The sequence below is a fragment of the Bactrocera neohumeralis genome, chromosome 3, assembly GCF_024586455.1.
Source record: "Bactrocera neohumeralis isolate Rockhampton chromosome 3, APGP_CSIRO_Bneo_wtdbg2-racon-allhic-juicebox.fasta_v2, whole genome shotgun sequence".
Lineage (NCBI taxonomy): Eukaryota > Metazoa > Arthropoda > Insecta > Diptera > Tephritidae > Bactrocera > Bactrocera neohumeralis.
This window is the reverse complement of record NC_065920.1, coordinates 21760253-21779815: the sequence shown is the minus strand read 5'-3', so window position 1 is coordinate 21779815 and position 19563 is coordinate 21760253. Positions and strand designations below refer to the sequence as shown.

Sequence of the window (19563 nt, the reverse complement as noted above, 5' to 3'; positions counted from 1 at the left end):
ACGACAGCCTGGTCTCCTTCACTGCTCATGCGATCGCGAAAGTTGCCAATTTACAGATCCTCAAATCGCTAACCGACAGCTTTTGCGGAAAAGACAAAAAAAAGTTTTTGGTAACATACAAGGCTATCGGCCAGCCGATCATAAACTACTTCGCACCGATATGATCGTCCGGATGTAGTTAAACACAGACGAAAAAGTTTCAGACATGTCAAAATACTGCACTCCAGACTACCACAGGATGCCTCTTGATATCTACGGTTAAAAATTTGCACAGCGAAGACCTCATACTTCCGGTTAGGGGACATAATGAGCTACTTTCCATGCAGTACTGCTGGGAAGTTTTCGCGGAAACCATTCTTACAGCCGTCTGGCTGAAGCGGAATCACCTTTTAGAATATCAGAAGGTATTTCCTTGATTTTGCCGACGACATCGCATCGTACGCCGATAAGACTTCGTACGCAACTGACTTTAGACACATACTGAGCTGAATTCACAGTGGAGTCGTTAACAACTTCACCAGCTCCTTTTCAATGAAATAAGAGCTGATGGTAAGGATTCGGCTGATAAGCAATGATCAGATTTCGCTTTCCGATCTTTTTCAGTCAGTTAATTCAACAGTCTTCACTGTTCCGAGAGTTGGTTCTCTACCCTCTGAAAGTTTATTCCTTGCTAGACTGAATATAATATTTCATAGCAGTAAGTATCAGATATTTTCCTACCCAGAATTGGGTATATTAATGCCACAAAGTTTGTAAAACCCATAAGGAAGTGGTGGAGACCCAATTAAGTATGAATTATACAACTTTTTTCTCCAAGAAGCTGCCCATTCTATGCAGCTGTCTGGTTTTAAAAAATACCATTTTCTTTTATTCTAAAAATATCTGTATATTCTTCATATATGTTTATATGAAATAAGGAAATATTGGCACATCTTTTTTGCAAATAAGAAGACACACACACATACATATAATGAATAAATGCGTGCAAATATATGTCTCACTCACCTGTTTACACATGCATACATTCATTTATGCACATTAATACTTCAAATGTGTGCATACAAACATACATATGTACGCATACTTATACATATCCGTGTATTTACATATCAACTGTGCAAATATTGACGAGCGTCGCGCAATGAAACCGCAAACAATTCACAGTTTGCGTTCATTAAAAAAGTGTATGTATCGATGCCGACAAACATTTATACATACAAACGCATATGCGGTGTATTCATATATTTCTAGAATAAAAATGAATATTTGCTTAAGTGTGTGCATTTCACAAACAACAACAAATAATAATGATCAATTAAAACACGCAGTGTGTTGATTGTTAATTGAAAAGTGAATTATGTAAATATACAGGGTGTGACAAAAGCACTTTTACTTTCATAGCGAGAACAGAAACGAGTGGATTATGAGTTAGAAAGTACTCGTATTCCAAAAGTTTACAGATAATTTTATATTTTGCTATTGGAAGCTTTGCTTTCAAAATACTTCAAACCAAGAGCACCTATTATTCTCTACAACACGCCCCAGGGTATCGGTCCAAATCATTCTTTTTCGAAAGAGAGATTGAGTCATAAATCAAACAAAAGATAGAAATATCCAAACATATCCACATTTTTCGTACTCCAACTTTGAACCCAGATTGGCATATCATAAAGTATTCATTGATATAACTCAAATATTGAGTGATATATAGGGTAAAAAGTCTTTTTGTATTTCTAATCCAGCTTCAACTTATTTTTTTTAATTTATAACACAGTACAACAGCTAATCTGGGGGGTGAGAAATTCCAAGTCAGGGTGTATAGTAAAACCCTCAAAGGGTTTGGCGTTCGTATGTGTCAGTTTTTTTTTTTTTTTATGACCTTTTAAATTTTTTCCTTATCTTGATGTTTTTTCGCTTAGTTGTAACAGGAAGAAGGCGTGGTTGTGAACCGATTTCACCCATATTTCGTACACATCATCAGGGTGTTAAGAAAATATTATATACCGAATTTCATTGAAATCGGTATAGTAGTTCCTGAGATATGGTTTTTGGTCCATAAGTGGGCGTCGCCACGCCCATTTTCAATTTTTAAAAAAAGCCTGGGTGCAGTTTTTTTCTGCCATTTCTTCCGTAAAATTTGTTAGTCGGTTAACGCATTTTTAGTGATTTTCAACATAACCTTTGTATGGGAGGTGGGCGTGGTTATTATCCGATTTCTTCCATTTTTGAACTGTATATGGAAATGCCTGAAGGAAACGACTCTATAGAGTTTGGTTGACATAGCTATAGTAGTTTCCGAGAGTTTCCCAAATATCTACCATTTTGGTGGACCACTTTTTGCTATTTTTCCGCTAGAGACATTATTCCATCAGTGTGTTAAGCTGTTCTGTTTTCTTGACGAAAAACTGCGACAACTAATTTTCACAGGCTTCTCTTGAAACCAACTTTACTCCATTAAGGAAGTTCTGCATTGACTGAAACAATGTAACATGAAACGATGGTGCAAGGTCAGAGCTATATGATGAATGCATCAAAACTTCCCAGCCGAGCTCTCCTAGTTTTAGCCGAGTCATCAAAGATGTGTGTGGTCTAGCGTTGTCCTGATGGAAGACGATGGCCTTGCTGTTGATCAGTTCTGGCCGTTTTTTTTTTGTTTCATTGCTTCCTTCACCCTCATCAGTTGTTGCCAGTAAAATGTAGAATCAATCGTTCGACCAGGCTAGCGCAGCTCATAGTGGATGACTCATTTCCAATCTCACCAAACACTCAGCATAATATTTCGAGGCGTCAATCCTGGTTTTGCGACCATTTGTTGCGCTTCACCACGCTTGGACCATGACCATTTTTGTACATTATTGTCATATTTGATCCACTTTTCGTCTCCTGTTACCATTCGCTTCAGAAATGATTCGATTTCATTTCGTTTCAGCAAAGAATCGCAAATGTTTATTCGGTCCATTCAATTTTTCACAGACAATTCATGTGGTATCCAAACATCGAGCTTCTTTTTGTAGCTAGCCTTTTTTAAATGTTTCAAAAACGTTTGATGATGAGTGTTAAGCTCCTTAGCGATGTCATGGCTGCTTATGAGATGGTCTTGGTCATCGACTTTTTCAACGATAGGTCGACCAGAGCGAGGTCGTGCATCTTTCACAACGAAATTTCCTGAACTAAAGCGTTCCATTGTTGTTCTACACGAACTGATACAGCATCGTCTCCGTAAACTACACAAATTTCATGGGTGGATTTGGTCCCTTAGTCCCTTGGTCCCTTTTTTACACAATAATTTCAAAAAAATAGCGAATTTCTTCGTTATTTTCACTCATTTTTAACTTCCCCGAATTTAATTTTTTTTTGATTAAATGAAGCTTAAAATCTCACTCATTCAACACGGTATAGAACAAAATGTCATTGGTAACACTGGAGATATACGTTTGCAACGACATCTAGTATTGACAAAATATGAAAATACTTTTTCGACTACCCAATATATGGTATAAAGTCATCGGGAAAATCGAAAATATATATAATAGGTATATATGGGGGCTCAGGGAAGTATTGACGCGATTCAACCCATTCTTGAAATACAGAAATATTATTATCAAAAAGGGTTTCTCTGAAATTCCCAAAAATGTCCCAGATATTGATTTTCCTGACTATGAATACTGGGGTCCACATATTCGATACCTAGGGACTTGAAAAGTCTTTTCGGGAGTTGGACAGTTTTCTTTATATCTCTAAAAAAAAATTCCCAAAAAAACGTAAGCGACTTGTCCCCTTACTTTGGTAGCAGCATTGCGCAAAGTCATAACTTGAAAAATTAGCTAACTTTTGATCCACCCTGTATACACATATGTACCTATATGTACATTTCTTTTCACATAAAACTTAAAAAACGCGGAAGTTGAAATATTTCGCTGCCCATTAAGGGAGTTATTATCACTTAACTGCTGTAGTAATCATTAATTAGCCCTTAATTGTTTCATTTGTAGCAATATTAATATTATTGGCATTACTTTAAGCACCTTTTCCCGTCGGCAGACATGATATATACTAACTCTTTTGTAATTTCAAGTATACTTATGTATCCTTATATATATATACTTACTTATAAAACATATTTATCCAAAAAAATTTTTACTTATTATAGATTTTATTAGACTTGATTCATCATAAAAATTCCCACTTCCTAAGAAAAAAAACCGTCAAACTCCAGTAATAGAGCGAAGAAGCCGTGAAGTTGCGAAGTATAGTAGGAAATTGCCCATAACCTCAACTTTTTCTGTTACAATATATGTACATACATATATACATACAAATATTATTAATTTCTTATTAAAATATAGGCTAGAAATATGTAAATATATAAATATAAATATGTATACGTGGTGGTCATATAGTTAGTTATTTCAATATTTTCCAAACAAAAATAAAAAAAATGTCAAAATCGGATATCTTATCAGCAGAACTTAGAACAAACTTTTTATACAGAAGAAACCTAAAAATAAATTTAATACAATACAAAATAAAAACAACGCGGTATCGAAATCATAAGGCAATATTTTTCCGCAATACCAAAAGACCGATAACATGTGGTTTTTTCCAAATATTTCAATAAACATTTATGATTTTGTTATATTTATGTGTGAGCAGAAAATAGTAAGAATTTTTAAATCAAATTTCGCGTGATAACCTAGTCTTCGAAATATTAGGGGTATTTAGGTAAGGTTTGTTAATTTGTTAGTCGTATTATGGTCGTGTTTTACGAGATATTTTTGTAAAATCAACAGATTTACCGACGTTGAGTCTTGGATCTATGCTTAGCTTTTTTCGGCACAATAGCATATTCTCAACACATAATCTCCCCGAATTTCACAACTAAACTATACCCATTTGCAGTTGGATCCACTTAATTGGTGTCTAGGTCATTGAAAGTTTATAGTCCGATGTCCACAAGCGTCAAAGATCTAATAAAATATGGGAGCAAAATACTTTTGTGAGCACAAAATTTCGCCGAAACGCACATTTTTTTTTGCTCTCATTAACGGGACAATATTTATTTCCATTGTTTACTGTCTTTTCAAAAGAAAATTTGGATAAATAAACATACGTATTTAAATAAATGAAATGGGCTACTTTAACTTCTGAAAATTTTAATAAAAGGAATGGTAAGGGTTATGCAAGATACATCTGTGAGCCACGTATATAAATTGGGCATTCCAGTCTGTAATCACATTGTTCCATGAACGTTCTTCGGTGTCGGTTGTGCTACCACGGTGTTAATAAACTAATTAATCAGCGACAAAATGAGTTTGACAAAATGCTGTATTTTAGTTTTGTGTTTTGCGGGCGTATTACCCCAGTCTATTAAAACTTCCAATCGCGGTGAGTCATTCTGCAGAAAGAATATGAACTTTCTATTCTGCAATTGTAACTCTTTCTAAATTGTAGGTCAAAATGAGACACAACCCTTCGTAGAGATCGGTAGTAAATATTACCTAATATATACTGCTGTTACGGTAATTTATTTAGAAGTTTCACAATTAAAATTATATAATTTAAGTCTCTTAATTATAGATGAATTGGTTCTGTGCGATGCTTTATTGTCGCAACTATGATAGTGATTTGGCTGTAATTGAATCGGAAGCTGAAATGGATGCACTGAATTCCTATTTAACCACGAATGGTCACATTGGTAAACAGTTTTGGTTGGGTATAACCGATTTGGCCGAGGAGGGTAAATTTATGTCAATTAAAGGCGGACGCCCAATGCCTTATGCTAAATGGTCAGGCGGTCAACCAGATAATAAGGGTCTAATTGAGGATTGTGTACATCTTTGGCCCGTTAATAATATTTTCTATATGAATGATAACAATTGCAGGGCTAAGCTTTATGCCATCTGTGAGCTACGACAACCGAAGAAGCGTTGTGATATATGTGATTTGAAAATTATTATTGAAAGATTCATGCAACATACAAATGTTTCAAACAGTCAAAATTAGTTAATTTAAATATTATTATATTAGTTGTTTTAAATATTTTATAGCGTTATTAGCGATCTACGAAACTATTTTCCAGTTTAACTTCAAGTTTTCGGAGAATATACTCAAATATTTAAATGCATACCCATATATATACAAAAAAATCAAACTTTTGCGTATTATATAAGGTTCTGCTTTTCGAGTGAAGCTTTATAGTAGGCTTTATCGGAATGAGACATTACTATAGACATTCAAAGAGGAATTGGTGAAATGATTCTATCTCATTTTATTCCAAACAGCTGATACAGCTGCTCAATCTTATCGCATGAAATCGGATCGGAAAGATGGAACTTGAGAGTGAGGAGTTCCCTAAACCTCATACGATGTAGCCTGCGCCAGAAGGACGTACAGTGGCTGCTTGTTGACCAACGCTTGCTGAACTGGTCTGAGGCCCAATAGTTCAGTAGTGAACTACAAGAAGCCAACAAAGCTCATTCCCATTCCGCAGTTATTGGGACTGAAGTTCCCGTTAAGCTCATCAGCATTACTGTTTACTGCAATACCGCTTTGGCCATGGCACCCATATCAATCTAATCACGAAATAACTCGATGCTAGAGATAAGGAGTCTAGACACTATTTACCATACTTGAGCGCACCACCAGCGAGCTTAAGGCTGCTGACACTTATCGACTATCGCAGTGGATAGTTACCACTCTGAATGAGACTGCGCCCAGGATCAATGATCACGAAACCTCAACTTTAATCTTTCCAAAAAAAAATCAGCCCTCCTCTCCTTCAGCAATTCCTTCCCTCTCATGCTTCTCGCGAAGATATGAGAGCTGGGGAACGACAGCCCGGATTAAGCTCGGCGACCTTCTTAACCAAGTATTTTGCAATGAAATCAAAGTGAGCGAGTATTCTAAAATGACCGCGCTCGCAGTCATCTAAGTAGCCAGTAAGTAGTATCTGAATTTAAGGGCAGTTTTTGCGACCATACATTTGCTATTTTCAGCAAGGTATTCATCACCATAGTTGTTGTGAGTCCTGGTGTACCACAAATACTGATAAGTATAATGGGAAAAAGTACAAAATACATTGAAAGACAAAGTTGAAAAAAATCAAAGTGCTATAAGAAACCGTTCTAACGGATGATATTAATCTTCTTCTTCTTGGCGTAGAAACCGCTAAAGCGATTATATTTTTGATGTTCTAAAAGAAGGTCTTCCTCTTTTTTTAGTCAAAGTGTTTTCTATCCGGACAAGAGAATCGTAGCCGTTCTTTTAATTCGCTGAACTATGTCGATGTCGTCGTATATCTCGTACAGCTCATCGTTCCATCGTTAAATCTTTCGCAGAATCATCGTCCAAGACTCTGCACCATACACACGGGAATTATGATATTAGATACCTTTACAATTTTACATTTTTTCTTAAATCCGACTGCAATTTATGGATTCTGAATCATAATTTATGATCTCATCACTTTCAATCAAGGCAGCTGCAAATGATCTGCAGCAACTGTGCAACTATTCGGTATAAGCTGCATAATAACTTAACAAACTCATTACAGCCAGCCCTGTGCAAGTCATCCAAGCATTTAACTAGCTAAGTCATGAGGATGGGCTACACACAAAGTCGACACACCAGCGCTTGTGCATTGTCACGGCACCCACACCATCCTCAACAGCGCCCTTAAAGACTCAACTTGCGCAGGTATTGTCCGCAACGGTTCAAGTATTAACAAGGAGGATAATCCGAAAAGGTCCTTAGCGTGCTTAAAGCATTTAGTGGTGAAGTTTTCACATCGTACCGCTACCTGTCACTTAGTTTTCACTCAACCGTCGCGCTTGCCGTTGCAGTTAGCGCCCGCGTCGGCTTAAGTCGTGGCGTGGTTCGCTACTTGCTGCTACTTTCTAACTTTCTATGAAAGTTATGCCACTTTTTTTCTTCTGCTTGGTTCTGAGTTTTGTAATATATTCAAAGCGCCCTCGACGACGACGACGACGACACATGCATAGATTATCACCTGTCAAGTTGGAAATTTTTTAGAGCGCAACAAATGAAAGCAATGGAATTGAAGTACTAAAAGTTCGCAGCTAAGACGACGGTATAACGGAATGTGTGCCAAATTCTATAGAAAGCTGTAAGTGCATACACAGTTAGTTGCAAGTAAGCATGTGTGTATTGAGATCATAATTTCGATTGAGTTTGGTTGGGTGAGAATTCAGTTTTAAAAATCCACCAGATCATCTATATACATAGTGTATGTAAAGTGACGTTTTTATTATAATTTTGAAAAGTGCTACTAAGGCAATAGGTTTTAGCCGATTATAAAGACATAAAGCGGAAAAAGCAATAGCCTTCGTCGGCCCAGAAAAGTTTTTGTGTGCAGTAGGTAAGTAGCGAGGTAAGACGAAAGTCTGACAATGCACCTAGACTTTTTGGAGGACCATTGTGATCCACCGGGATTAAATCCTTTCACTCAATTATGTCCTCTCTGTATTGACTTGAGCTCCTGATAAGATCCATTCATACAAAACGATTTATAAGTGCAACTTCATCGTCAAGGAACTCTCGTCCGATCGTTGTGATCCTTTTCCTGTTCGAAGCTTTGTAGGTATTCGCATAGAAGTGGTTCTTTAGTCTGTTCTTTTTCTTCCTAACTGGTCCGCTGGCATGTCTCCCAATAAACCAGTGACCTGTTAGCACTCCTACTAGAGTTCTTATGCTATTCTCTTGAATTTTAATAGTCAGCATGTGCGGCCCACTTCCATTCATGCCAAAGTTGAGAAAGTTAGGAATTGACTCCAGCGATACTCAGCTAGATCTATAACAATCTTGTCTATTAAATACCTAGAAGTAACCAGAGGCATATATATTTTTTCTTTCTTGAAGTCTAATTGCAGGGTGGTGCCTTTTCTAGCTAGTTCAACTGATTTACAGTTACCAGGAATATCACTATGTCCAGGAAACCACTGCAGGATTATCGTGAAAAAGGATGTTAGACTCTCTAAGAGATCTCGGTTTTTTCTTCGCTGAAACCCTCTGAGACTTTAGTGATTCCAATGCAGCTTGGCTATTAATATATATAAATGTATTTCGTGAAACTTTTTATTTAATTTCTGAGATCTGCCTTTGGAAGACTCTGCAGTGGTCTGGAATTCGGAAGGTGATTTTGGTTGTTAGTTTCCCTGAAAAGACACTTTTTCCCATTCGAATATCTAGTTTGGACCCATCTGTATAGAAACTTATACCTGTGTCCTTATCCATCTCACTCGAAGCCCACTTTCCTCTGGAAGGTAAGGCAATATTGGGAATCGAATTTATGTAAATTTGATTCCAAATGATTTCGAAAATTTTTGATATTGAGTCGAAAGGGAAACTTACTAAGCATCGTGAAATACCTCATATTACAGACGACTAATAAGCAGAATTCTCTCAGTCGAAGGGCTAATTTAGCAGTCAGTTGCTTAGAGAACAAGTTTGTGGGCAATAAATTTAAGTTAATAACAAGAAAAAACGTTAACTTCGGCTGCACCGAAGCTAATATACTAATATACCCTTCACAAGTGCATTTCTTTTAGTAACTATGTGTCCAGTTTGTATGGAAGCTATATGCTAAAGTGATCCGATCTGAACAATTTTTTCGGAGATTGTGTTATTATCTTAAGCAGTAATCCAGGTCAAATTTCGTGAAGAAACCACGTAAAATGCAAAAGTATTCCATACCAGCACTAGATTCCGATCGTTCAGTTTGTATGGCAGCTACATGCTATAGTAAGGCGATCTGAACAATTTCTTCTAATATTACATTATTGTCTTAGAAAATAATCTGTGTCAACTTTTGTGAAGATACATGAAGATACATTGCCAAATGTGAAAGTTGTCCATGAAAGAACTTGATTCCGATCGTTCAGTTTGTATGGTAGCTTTATGTTATAGTGGTCCGATATCGGCAGTTCCGACAACTGAGCAGCTTCTCGAAGAGAAAATGACGTTTACAAAATTTCAAAACGATATCTTAAAAATTTAGGGACTAGTCGTATATATATAGACAGACGGACGGACAGACAGATAGACGGACATGGCTAAATCGACTCAGTTCAGCGTACTGATCTTTTATATACATACTTTTAAGGGTCTCCGACGTTTCTTTCTGGGTGTTACCAACTTCGTGACAAATTTAATATACTTCTTCGTCTTTACTGGCGTGGACACCGCTTACGCGATTATAGCCGAGTTAACAACAGCGCGCCAGTCGTTTCTTCTTTTCGCTACGTGGCACCAATTGGATATTCCAAGCGAAGCCAGGTCATTCTCCACTTGGTCCTTCCAAAAGAGTGGAGGTCTTCCTCTTCCTCTGCTTCCCCCGGCGGGTGGAGTCATGTGTAGAAGTTCATAGGAGGATGGAGTCATGTGTAGAAGTTCACTCGAGTGGGGAAAGTTCTCTGATCGCCATTCTCTTGAGAGTGGCCAGAAACGATTCTTTTACATATGACTCCAGCAGCTCACGACTTCCGGTCTTTGACCAAGTATCCTCTGGGTAGCCTATGAACATCCATTCGAAGGCGAGCTAAAGTGAGAAGCCGAAACATTCCTTCTGCAGGGTTGTGCGTTGGGTTTGGAACCTGCCACGTAAAAAATCATACCAATGAAAAGGAACAACAATATACCCTGTTCAGGCTATAATAATATTGAGTATAGTTTTTAATGGAAAATCCAGCGTGGATGATACTTGCTTCGAAAGATTTATTGGCTAGCACTTTAAATAAAATAAGAACGATTTAAGAAGAACCACAGTTCAGTATCTAATTAGGACAATATCTTTATTTCCATAAAGCTAGTAATTCCCTTGATGATGAGATAATAAAGCACGACTTGAGCATATATTGTAAAATAATTCAAAAAAAATCATGATCCGCGATCCTGAAAACCCTCAACTAACCAGTTTTAAGTGAATCCGATCAATTTTAATTTTTCGTCAGCCATTTTGAATTTTCAAAATCATAGGTCAGCTTCATGATCAGCGACCCCAAAAACCCAGAGTAAACAGCAAATTCGTCAATATTTAAAAAGCTACCGAGTCTAGAAAAATTAACTGCGAATCATGGGGCACTCCATTCATGCAAGATGATGACCCAAACACAAGGCAAACATTACACTGACATGGCTCCAGAACAAGGAAATCACTGTTATAAACTAGCCGGCACAGTTGCCTGACATAAATTGACCAACTGAAAATCTGTGGAATATATTAAAAGAAGACTTATTCGAAATGCAGTTCCTCAAAACGTTGAAGAGCTTTGGGTTGTCATCAATGCAACATGATCAAATAAAAGCCCACAAATTTTAATTATTTTAATTGAATATATGTCTCAGATAGACCTTATTTATTATTAAAGCTAGGGACCGCACACTAATAAGTACTAAAAATGAAACCGGCGATGCACCAAAAACTCAAGTTAAGTATCTTAGTTCCACCCCAGCTGAATACACTATTTACACTATATGTTTACTACTTTTTTTTTAGCTAAAGTATACATAGTTACTTGAGCTTCCGCTTATAATTTTTCTTAATTACTCCCCTTTAAGAACACTTTTGTGGTTCTTGTATTTCCCAACATATTTCGATATTTCCATAAATTTCTCCATATACATATATAGTATATTCAAATAATCTATAAATATATGTAAAATGTGTAAATAAGTTTGACAAATACCAGACTAAATTATTATGCCGTTTTTTCAAGAGCTTCACAGATTTACATTTACATAAATTCTATTTAAAATTAATAAATTCCAATTTGAAACATATTTTTTACATCTCGCTTCAACACCCAAAACATTTGCTTCACGCACCGACACTTTTGAAGGTCCGCATGCTCCGTCTGAGTTTTCTATCAACATAAATATTATACATATTATATATATATATATGTATTTCATACTTAAGTGACTGAATTGTTTTGTATGTCTGTAATATGCGTATTTGTTTAATATTGTGATTGAAATGTGTAAATTTGTGGCATAAACATGGAGTCTTTTAATGGGAAATCATCGCATACAAATTAGAATACTGACGCATAAATTTACATAGAAATATTGATCAATTTGCATAAAATAAAGCTGGTGAAAAAAATAGTTTTAATGCTAAAATTTCAACCAGATTGAAGTTTAAATTTTAGTAAGCAGTTAGTCCTGAAACAACACTTACATAAGTATATAATAATGTTAACTCTGACCACAGAAGTAAGGTACAAGATCAGTAACTTGATAGTTGGGCTATCCATTCAACTATTATTAGCCAATATAAACTCAGCTTTAGTACTTATGTACTTAATCGTAGGGCTCAGTCATACTAGCTAGAGTACTATATACATATGAATATGCGAGAATAGCACCGAAGCCCGACCTTCTGTATTGGCGAATCTCCAGGAGGGCTCTAAAACTTAAAGTTAACTCAAAAGAGTGGACCTAACCTTTCTATCTAAACATAATTAAAATGGGTTTACCATTATTTGCGAGATAGTCCGACTCGTTGTGGCTCCCAGTCAATAATTTCTTTCCTCTAATGGATTTTTGTTTGAATAAAACTTTCCCTGTTAAGATTTCAAAATAATAAGATGCATTCTAGGTAGAGCTGGAATAGAAAGCTGAGAAAACTACAAAAGAAAACTCTGTGTTTTAAAATGTTTGAGAAAAATCAATCAGTCAATTAAGTGTGTATTCTAGTCTAGAAGCACGAATTTCGGCCGTTTCTCGACAATTGATAAATAAGCATTTAATACTTTTACAATCCAATTTTTATCTTAATCTTAGCATACCGCAAATCAGTGAAAAAGTTGGATTCAAGAAGTCCGTCGTCGGGGATTTTTTGAAAACATTTCAAAGCAGTAGGTCTATGAGTAGAAAACTAGGCTCAGGAGCAGCAAGGAAAACATATTCTAGTGAAGATCGGTAAATAGATAGCATTAGCCTAAAGAATCGATTTTCAAAAACAGCTGAGGACGTCAGAATAGAGATCATAGAAGACCTTAAACCGATATTACTGCTAAAAATATACAAACCGGCTCCGAGATGCTAGTTTGAATGCTCGACAACCCGCAAAAAAAGACACTTTTGACTAAGTAAGTGCGTCAAAAACGCTTTCGGTGGGCTATAATGCACCAAAGCTGAACTGAAGTCGATTGGCAGAAAGTAATCTTCTCTTCTCGACTACAAGTTCAACATCTTATGTGGCGAAGGGATGTCGTACGAAAGAAGAAAAGCTGGTGAACGCTATAACGAAGAGTGTGTCCGAAATACGGTTAAGCAGGGAGGCAGCCAAAAGGTTTCGGGTTGCTTTTTTACTATGAATTTGAAAGACTGGCTCTAATAAATGGAACAGTAAACAGAATTAAGTACCAGCAAATACTGGAGGAATATTTAACACCTTCAATTGAAAAGCACTTTCCACAAGAAAACGTTCTCATTCCCTGCTGCCAAAATAGTTGGTAATATTCATATTAACAAACCTAGGTAAAAGACTTTCTCCCTGTACCATTACGTTAGCTTAATTGGATAAAATTCTCGAGGATTTCTGGCATAACGAAATTAAATAGTATATAAATTATGAAGATGTCTATACGAAGTGACTGTCTGTCTGTTCGGAAAATTTAAAAAAGTGGACGCGGCCTTGATCTCTAATATTCATATTTATATACACATATGTTGGATCTCAAGGAAGTTGCTACCATCGAGGAGTTCAAGTTCAGCAAGTTTGTTACTGCTGCTACTACCTCTGGTCCAGCTGCCCTTGCTGGCGCTGCTGCCGAAAAGAAGGAAGAAGCCAAAAAGAAGGAGTCCGAGTCAAAGGAAGATGACGCTATGGATTTCGGTCTCTTCGACCAAATAGCTCAACATTCAAACTCATATCTCCAACACTACTAAAGCCGCAATAGCCAAATTCACTTACGAGAATTCGTCTAAGAACTATTACCGACAGTGTGAAATGAAATTAATTACAACAGAGGCATTATTTCTTACCTCCGATATGATATGAGAAGACTTTGGGTGGCGGTGGCACCGCCCTTTTTTCGGTGAAATCACATTTCTCGAGACCCGACCTACCGATTTCGATTGAATTTAGTACGTAGCATTCTTCTCATACATATTTCTATGTCACAATGTGAAAATTGGCGAAATCGGACAACCCATAAAAAACAAACTTTGATGAGATCGCTCTGAAAACGTGCCGTTAATTGACTTCTTCGTATGAAATGGCTCTTCAAAAACAAATAAGACATGGAAACAATAAATGGAAAATTTTCTTTGTTTTTCCTAGAAAATTTGCAATGTTTCGCTCATAAATAAGCATTAAATATTTTCTATATTAGTATTTTTTCATAGTATGTTTAACGCTCATTAGTATTTAATGTTCTCCAACAACGCAGCGAGCGCACAAGCTGGTGGGCGGAGAGCCGCGCTGCATGCAAACGTATTTAGCTTATTCACAAAATTGTTATTGTTGCGTTTGTTGTGTGCGTAAATGGTTACATTAACCCCCCGTCTCCGCTGCTTTGCAGCGCCGTTGAGCAAACATGCGGTTTGTTGCTGCTCTGCTGCTGTACTGCTGTTTTTATTGCATCCATGATGACATGAGACGCAGCGCCGGCACCATGCCGTTTGACCACAAAAGCATTTTTAATAGGCAACCATTTACCATGTATGCGTGAGGAGTGGACGTGGCCATTAACAATTTGCTCATACCTTACATTTAACTCTTTATTGCAGTACTGGCCCCCTCTCTCTCGCTCTCCGGCGCGACCCATGACACAGTTACTCGAATGCACTTTGTAATGCAAACATACAACTACTTCGCTATGCATGTGTGTTGTTGTTATTGTTGTTGTTGGTCGGGTAGTAATGTTTGTATTTGCACCCATTGTCCTTGCAACAATTTCGCTGAAATTTGTCACATTAAAAGGACACATCAAGTGTGTCATGCCACAGCATGCGCAATTGTGTGTGCACGCCTGACCTGCTTGCGGAATCAACGCACGACCCGGTAACACACTCAGTCTTCGTATGGCGTGGTGAGCGAGCGCGTGAGCGCCAGTTGTTTTTATTTTTTGTTGTAGTAGTTTTTGTAGCAATGCTGTTGCTTTCGGTGCTGGGTGCTTACTGGAGAGGAGTATGGTGAGGGTGTCATGTGTTGATTGCAACATGAAAATATATATCAAAGGTATGTGTGGGTATGGCTGGTGGAAAGTAGTAAAGAAATATTAGTCTTCAGACCGATATTACTGACCGAAATCGGACTAGTCCGGAAAGTACTAGTTTAAAATAAAAATTTTACGACTTTTCATAAAGGAACTAGTAATAAGTTCGTCATTGATTTAATCAGATAAGGTTTAAAATTAGTACTGGCCCCAAAAGAACTAGACCTGTACCATGTATATATCAGTATAGTAATGAGCTCTTCACTGATTTAATCAAATAAAATTTATAAAATTATGACTGATCCTAAAATAACTAGACCTGGACCAAATATAAATCGGTGTAGATGTGCGCTCTTCATTGATTTAATCAGATAAAGTTTTAAAATTAGTATTGGCCCCAAAAGAACTAGACCTGAACCATGTATATATCAGTATAGTAGTGAGCTCTTCATTGATTTTATCAGATAAAATTTATAAAATTATGACTGGTCCCAAACTAACTAGACCTGGACTATGTATATATGGATGCAATAGTACGTTCTTCATTGACTTAATCAAATAAAATTTATAAAATTATGACTGATCCTAAAAGAACAGACCTGGACCAAGTATAAATCGGTGTAGCAGTGCGCTCTTTGTTGATTTAATCAGATAAAATTCATAAAATTATAACTGTTCCTAAAATAACTAGTCCTGGTCCTTTATATATCGGTGCATTAGTGCGTTCTTCATTGATTTAATCAGACACAACTTATAAAAATATTACAAATTGATTTTCTTTTAACCCCAAACTTGAAATTGTTTCTCTCACTTTTTCTTTCTGTTCTCTCTTTCTTTAAATTTGATCAGAGAATTGCATACTTCTGACTTCTTCTAAAGTATTTACTTTTAATTTATTGATAAAACATTGAAAAATATATAATTTTCCGGTATTGAGAGAAAAATATGACTAACTAGTTATTCTTCTAGCTCATACCAATTGTGAACCAGTCACCAATTAGTTAATATTACTACTGGGTTACTGTATGTAGATCTGAGAGTAATTCATACACGAACATAAAATGTAAAGAGGCTGCTCATAAATAACAATAAAATATTCATAACGGCTGGATGTATGGTAAGTAATGTTAAACGGAGAGGGTTTGTGGGGTCACAATGGCTTATTTTATGAAGATAATGCCGGCAAGCACAAGGCGTTAAAATTGGTAAAACTTGGTATTACAATTTTCCGTAACGAAACAATAAAACTGGACGTACTCTTAGTTTACGGTGCTAATTGGACCTAAGTTCCAACTTTATATAACAAATTGGAAAATATTTCCGAAACTTAAGTCAACCTGTGACTTGAGATCACTCTTTTTATTGCCGGAGAAGCTATTCAAACACGGCTGCGAAGAACTGACGGACGGAACCATGCCCACGAATGGAATTTAAGTGTGCTCTGTCCAATCCACAAAAACGGGTACCCCACAATCTGCGCTAACTACCGTGGGATGAGTCTCCTCAACATCGCATATGAGGTTCTATCGTGCGATAGATTAAAGATCACCATCAACAAACTGATTGAATCTCATCAGTGTGTTTGTAGCCCGAGAAAATCAACAACTGACCAGCTACTCACCATGCGCCAAGCCTTGGAAAAAACCCGTGAAAAGAGGATTGACACCCACCACCTCTTCGTCGATTTCAAAGGACCTCTCCAAGCCGTTCGATACCAAAGGAAGTTTCAGACAAAGCGACTCTTTCTTGTGCGACTTCTTCAATCTACTCCTGGAGTAAATAATTCGAGCTGCATATCTATATATAGAAGCTATAATCTTCTATAAGAGTTGGCATCAACAACTGCGCCCTTAGTTTTGCTTTCTTCAGACTGGATAAGGAAACGAAGCAAATAGGTCTGGTAGTGAATGAAGGTTGGACGAAATATCTCCTGTCATAGTAAAGTTCTCTATCGACGAACAGAGACCAAACTCCACAAGTCACTCATCATTCCCGTCCTGCTATGTATATGGTGCAGAGGCCAAAATTTTCAATTGACGTCATTTGAATTGAATGCGGAACAAAATCACTGCGGCGTTGTTTGATTTCCACACCACAGGAGAAATTAATCATAAAGCGCTCTTCGATATGAAACCACATGCACTCCTTTTGTATATCTGGTGGTTATGCCAACAACAATGAAGCCTAATAACTACATACAAAGGGTGACTGAAGATGATTTCAACAGAAAAGAGTACGAGATGTTTATAAATAAGGAAACACGTTGTAGGTTTCTAATAAGTTGACAGTATGCTTCTAATTAAAGCGGTCTTTTATCTACTCAGAAACTAAAGACAAATGTCGAAAGAGGAACCAAAATCTCGAAAAATATTATTTTTGAAATGAAGTAATCGACATCTCTTGCGAGCTCATTGGCTTTGTAGCTTCCAGCGATTACGTTATGATCAGGTCATAACGAGTCGAGTCGAGAATAAAGTAGCTTAATGCCATCGATAGTGAGTTCAGACACTCTTAACAAACTTTGAAAGCACAGAGAGATATCTCAATGTAGGAGAGTCCGGATACTTCTTAATTAACTTTGAGAGTGATAGAGCTCAAAATAAGAGAGCTCAAAGCAAGTACTGCTGCTTTGCTATTAAATATGTAGTTACATTCACTGTTACCTTAATGGCACTTCTGCTTGAGAAACGTCAAAAAAATTTTTGAGTCTTGACACTTCACAAAATCTACGCTTATTCTTTCGTGAACCTCTTAAGACCTTCAGTACACTGACTGTCTGTTTGACTAAAACGACTGAAATACAGATAATCCGTTCATTCCTCCAGACTAGCCTGATCTGTAAAAGATGTAACAAAAAGGTGGACACAGCCATTTTTCAAATTATTTCCCGACATTTTAAGCTCAAAAAAATAAAGAGCTTGTCGAATGCACCCTATAATTTCAGCACTTGTTTACCTCATTTAGCTGTATTTTCTTTTTCGGAAAAACCATGGCGCTGATTGCACCAAATTTAATTAGATTCTATTTGCTTTGAATGGACAATTGCTCATATAAAGTGCACACTTGATATACCTACATATATGTATGTATATGTATACATGTATGCCTCTGCAGATAAGTTTCCGCACCTGAGTCCGCATGAGCCTAACTGATATTGATTTCGCTATTAAGCGAGTTCGCCATTTGTTAATGCCGAATTTTTCGACCAAATGAAATTTGCATTGGTATTAGTGCGGTCATGTGTGCACACAATTGGTCAATATGTTGTTGCCAAAATGGTTTGCACTTTCGATAATGGCTATTGTGTCCCTAATTGCAGTTAAATTATAAAACGAGCACACCTCGAAATATTTTTTCATTTGGGTGTTCATGTAAGTGTGAACGCGTAGCTAGATTTGCTTGCAGTGTGGCTAGTTAATGGAGAATTACGAATAAATTGAGAAGATAAACACGAGGAGAAAATAGTGTACCGAATACATATATGTAGCTGATGTCTAGTATACTTGTATGTAGAAAAGTTACTATTCATTGATCAATATTTCGTATTATTCCGGCATTTCTAACCGCAATTTTAAAGTATCGATTGAAATATCTTGTTGCTATATTGCCTCAATCGCGTCAGATGGTACTATCATCGAGTTGCTACTAGAAATAGTGTTTATGGTACAATCCGATTTGAGTTTTTGTGAGAAATATTTTGAGAAGTAAAAGGGGACAAGTGCATATGGTTGATGTGAAAAAAATTGTCATCGCTACATTCATTCAAATATATGTAGGTAAAGTTATTGGTGCAGTAATCAAGCCAATAGTAGAATGTTATATGGTTTCTTATCAAAAGCGGCTATAATATGGTTGATGCAAAATTTCAAGATTAGATATATTGATAAATAATTACCAAGTAAGCAAAAGCTAAGTTGAGGTATAACCAAACATTTTATACTCTCGCAACTTGCAAGGATCAAAGCAGGGAAAAATTCTTTTCAAATTTCAATAAATCATATATCTGACAGGTTGAGCGATATTTTCGGTGAGAAGTTTGCAATAGAAACACGCGTTCACAAATTCGGTATCAATAAGCTTAAATAGTTTTGGTCTGACTTAAACAAAATTTTGCCACAAGGACTAACTTCAAAGGCTCAAAGACTACTCGCGAATGAAGCAGATGAAACTACAAATTATGTTATAAGGGAAGAAGAGATGGTTTTTGTCTGATTTCGCTCATACTCACTTTATTATCTACCGAATGGGGTTGCAAACGGTCGAATAAGTCCCGAGCTATAGATTTTTACCTAAATTTGGACAACCCATTGTCCAAATGTGAGACAGAATCCTATAAAGCCTTTCGTAACATCTCGTGTGTGAAATTTTATGTCTCTGGTAC

General features: G+C 36.7%; 1 protein-coding gene across 1 annotated transcript; it reads left to right on the top strand.

The window, feature by feature from the left end:
- The first annotated feature begins 5306 nt into the window (after positions 1-5306).
- On the top strand, positions 5307-6003 carry LOC126752940 (C-type lectin 37Db-like). The gene is made up of 3 exons (XM_050463988.1): positions 5307-5385; positions 5452-5519; positions 5578-6003. The coding sequence occupies exons 1-3, from the start codon at positions 5307-5309 to the stop codon at positions 6001-6003; spliced, it is 573 nt and encodes a 190-aa protein (XP_050319945.1).
- Positions 6004-19563: the final 13560 nt, after the last annotated feature.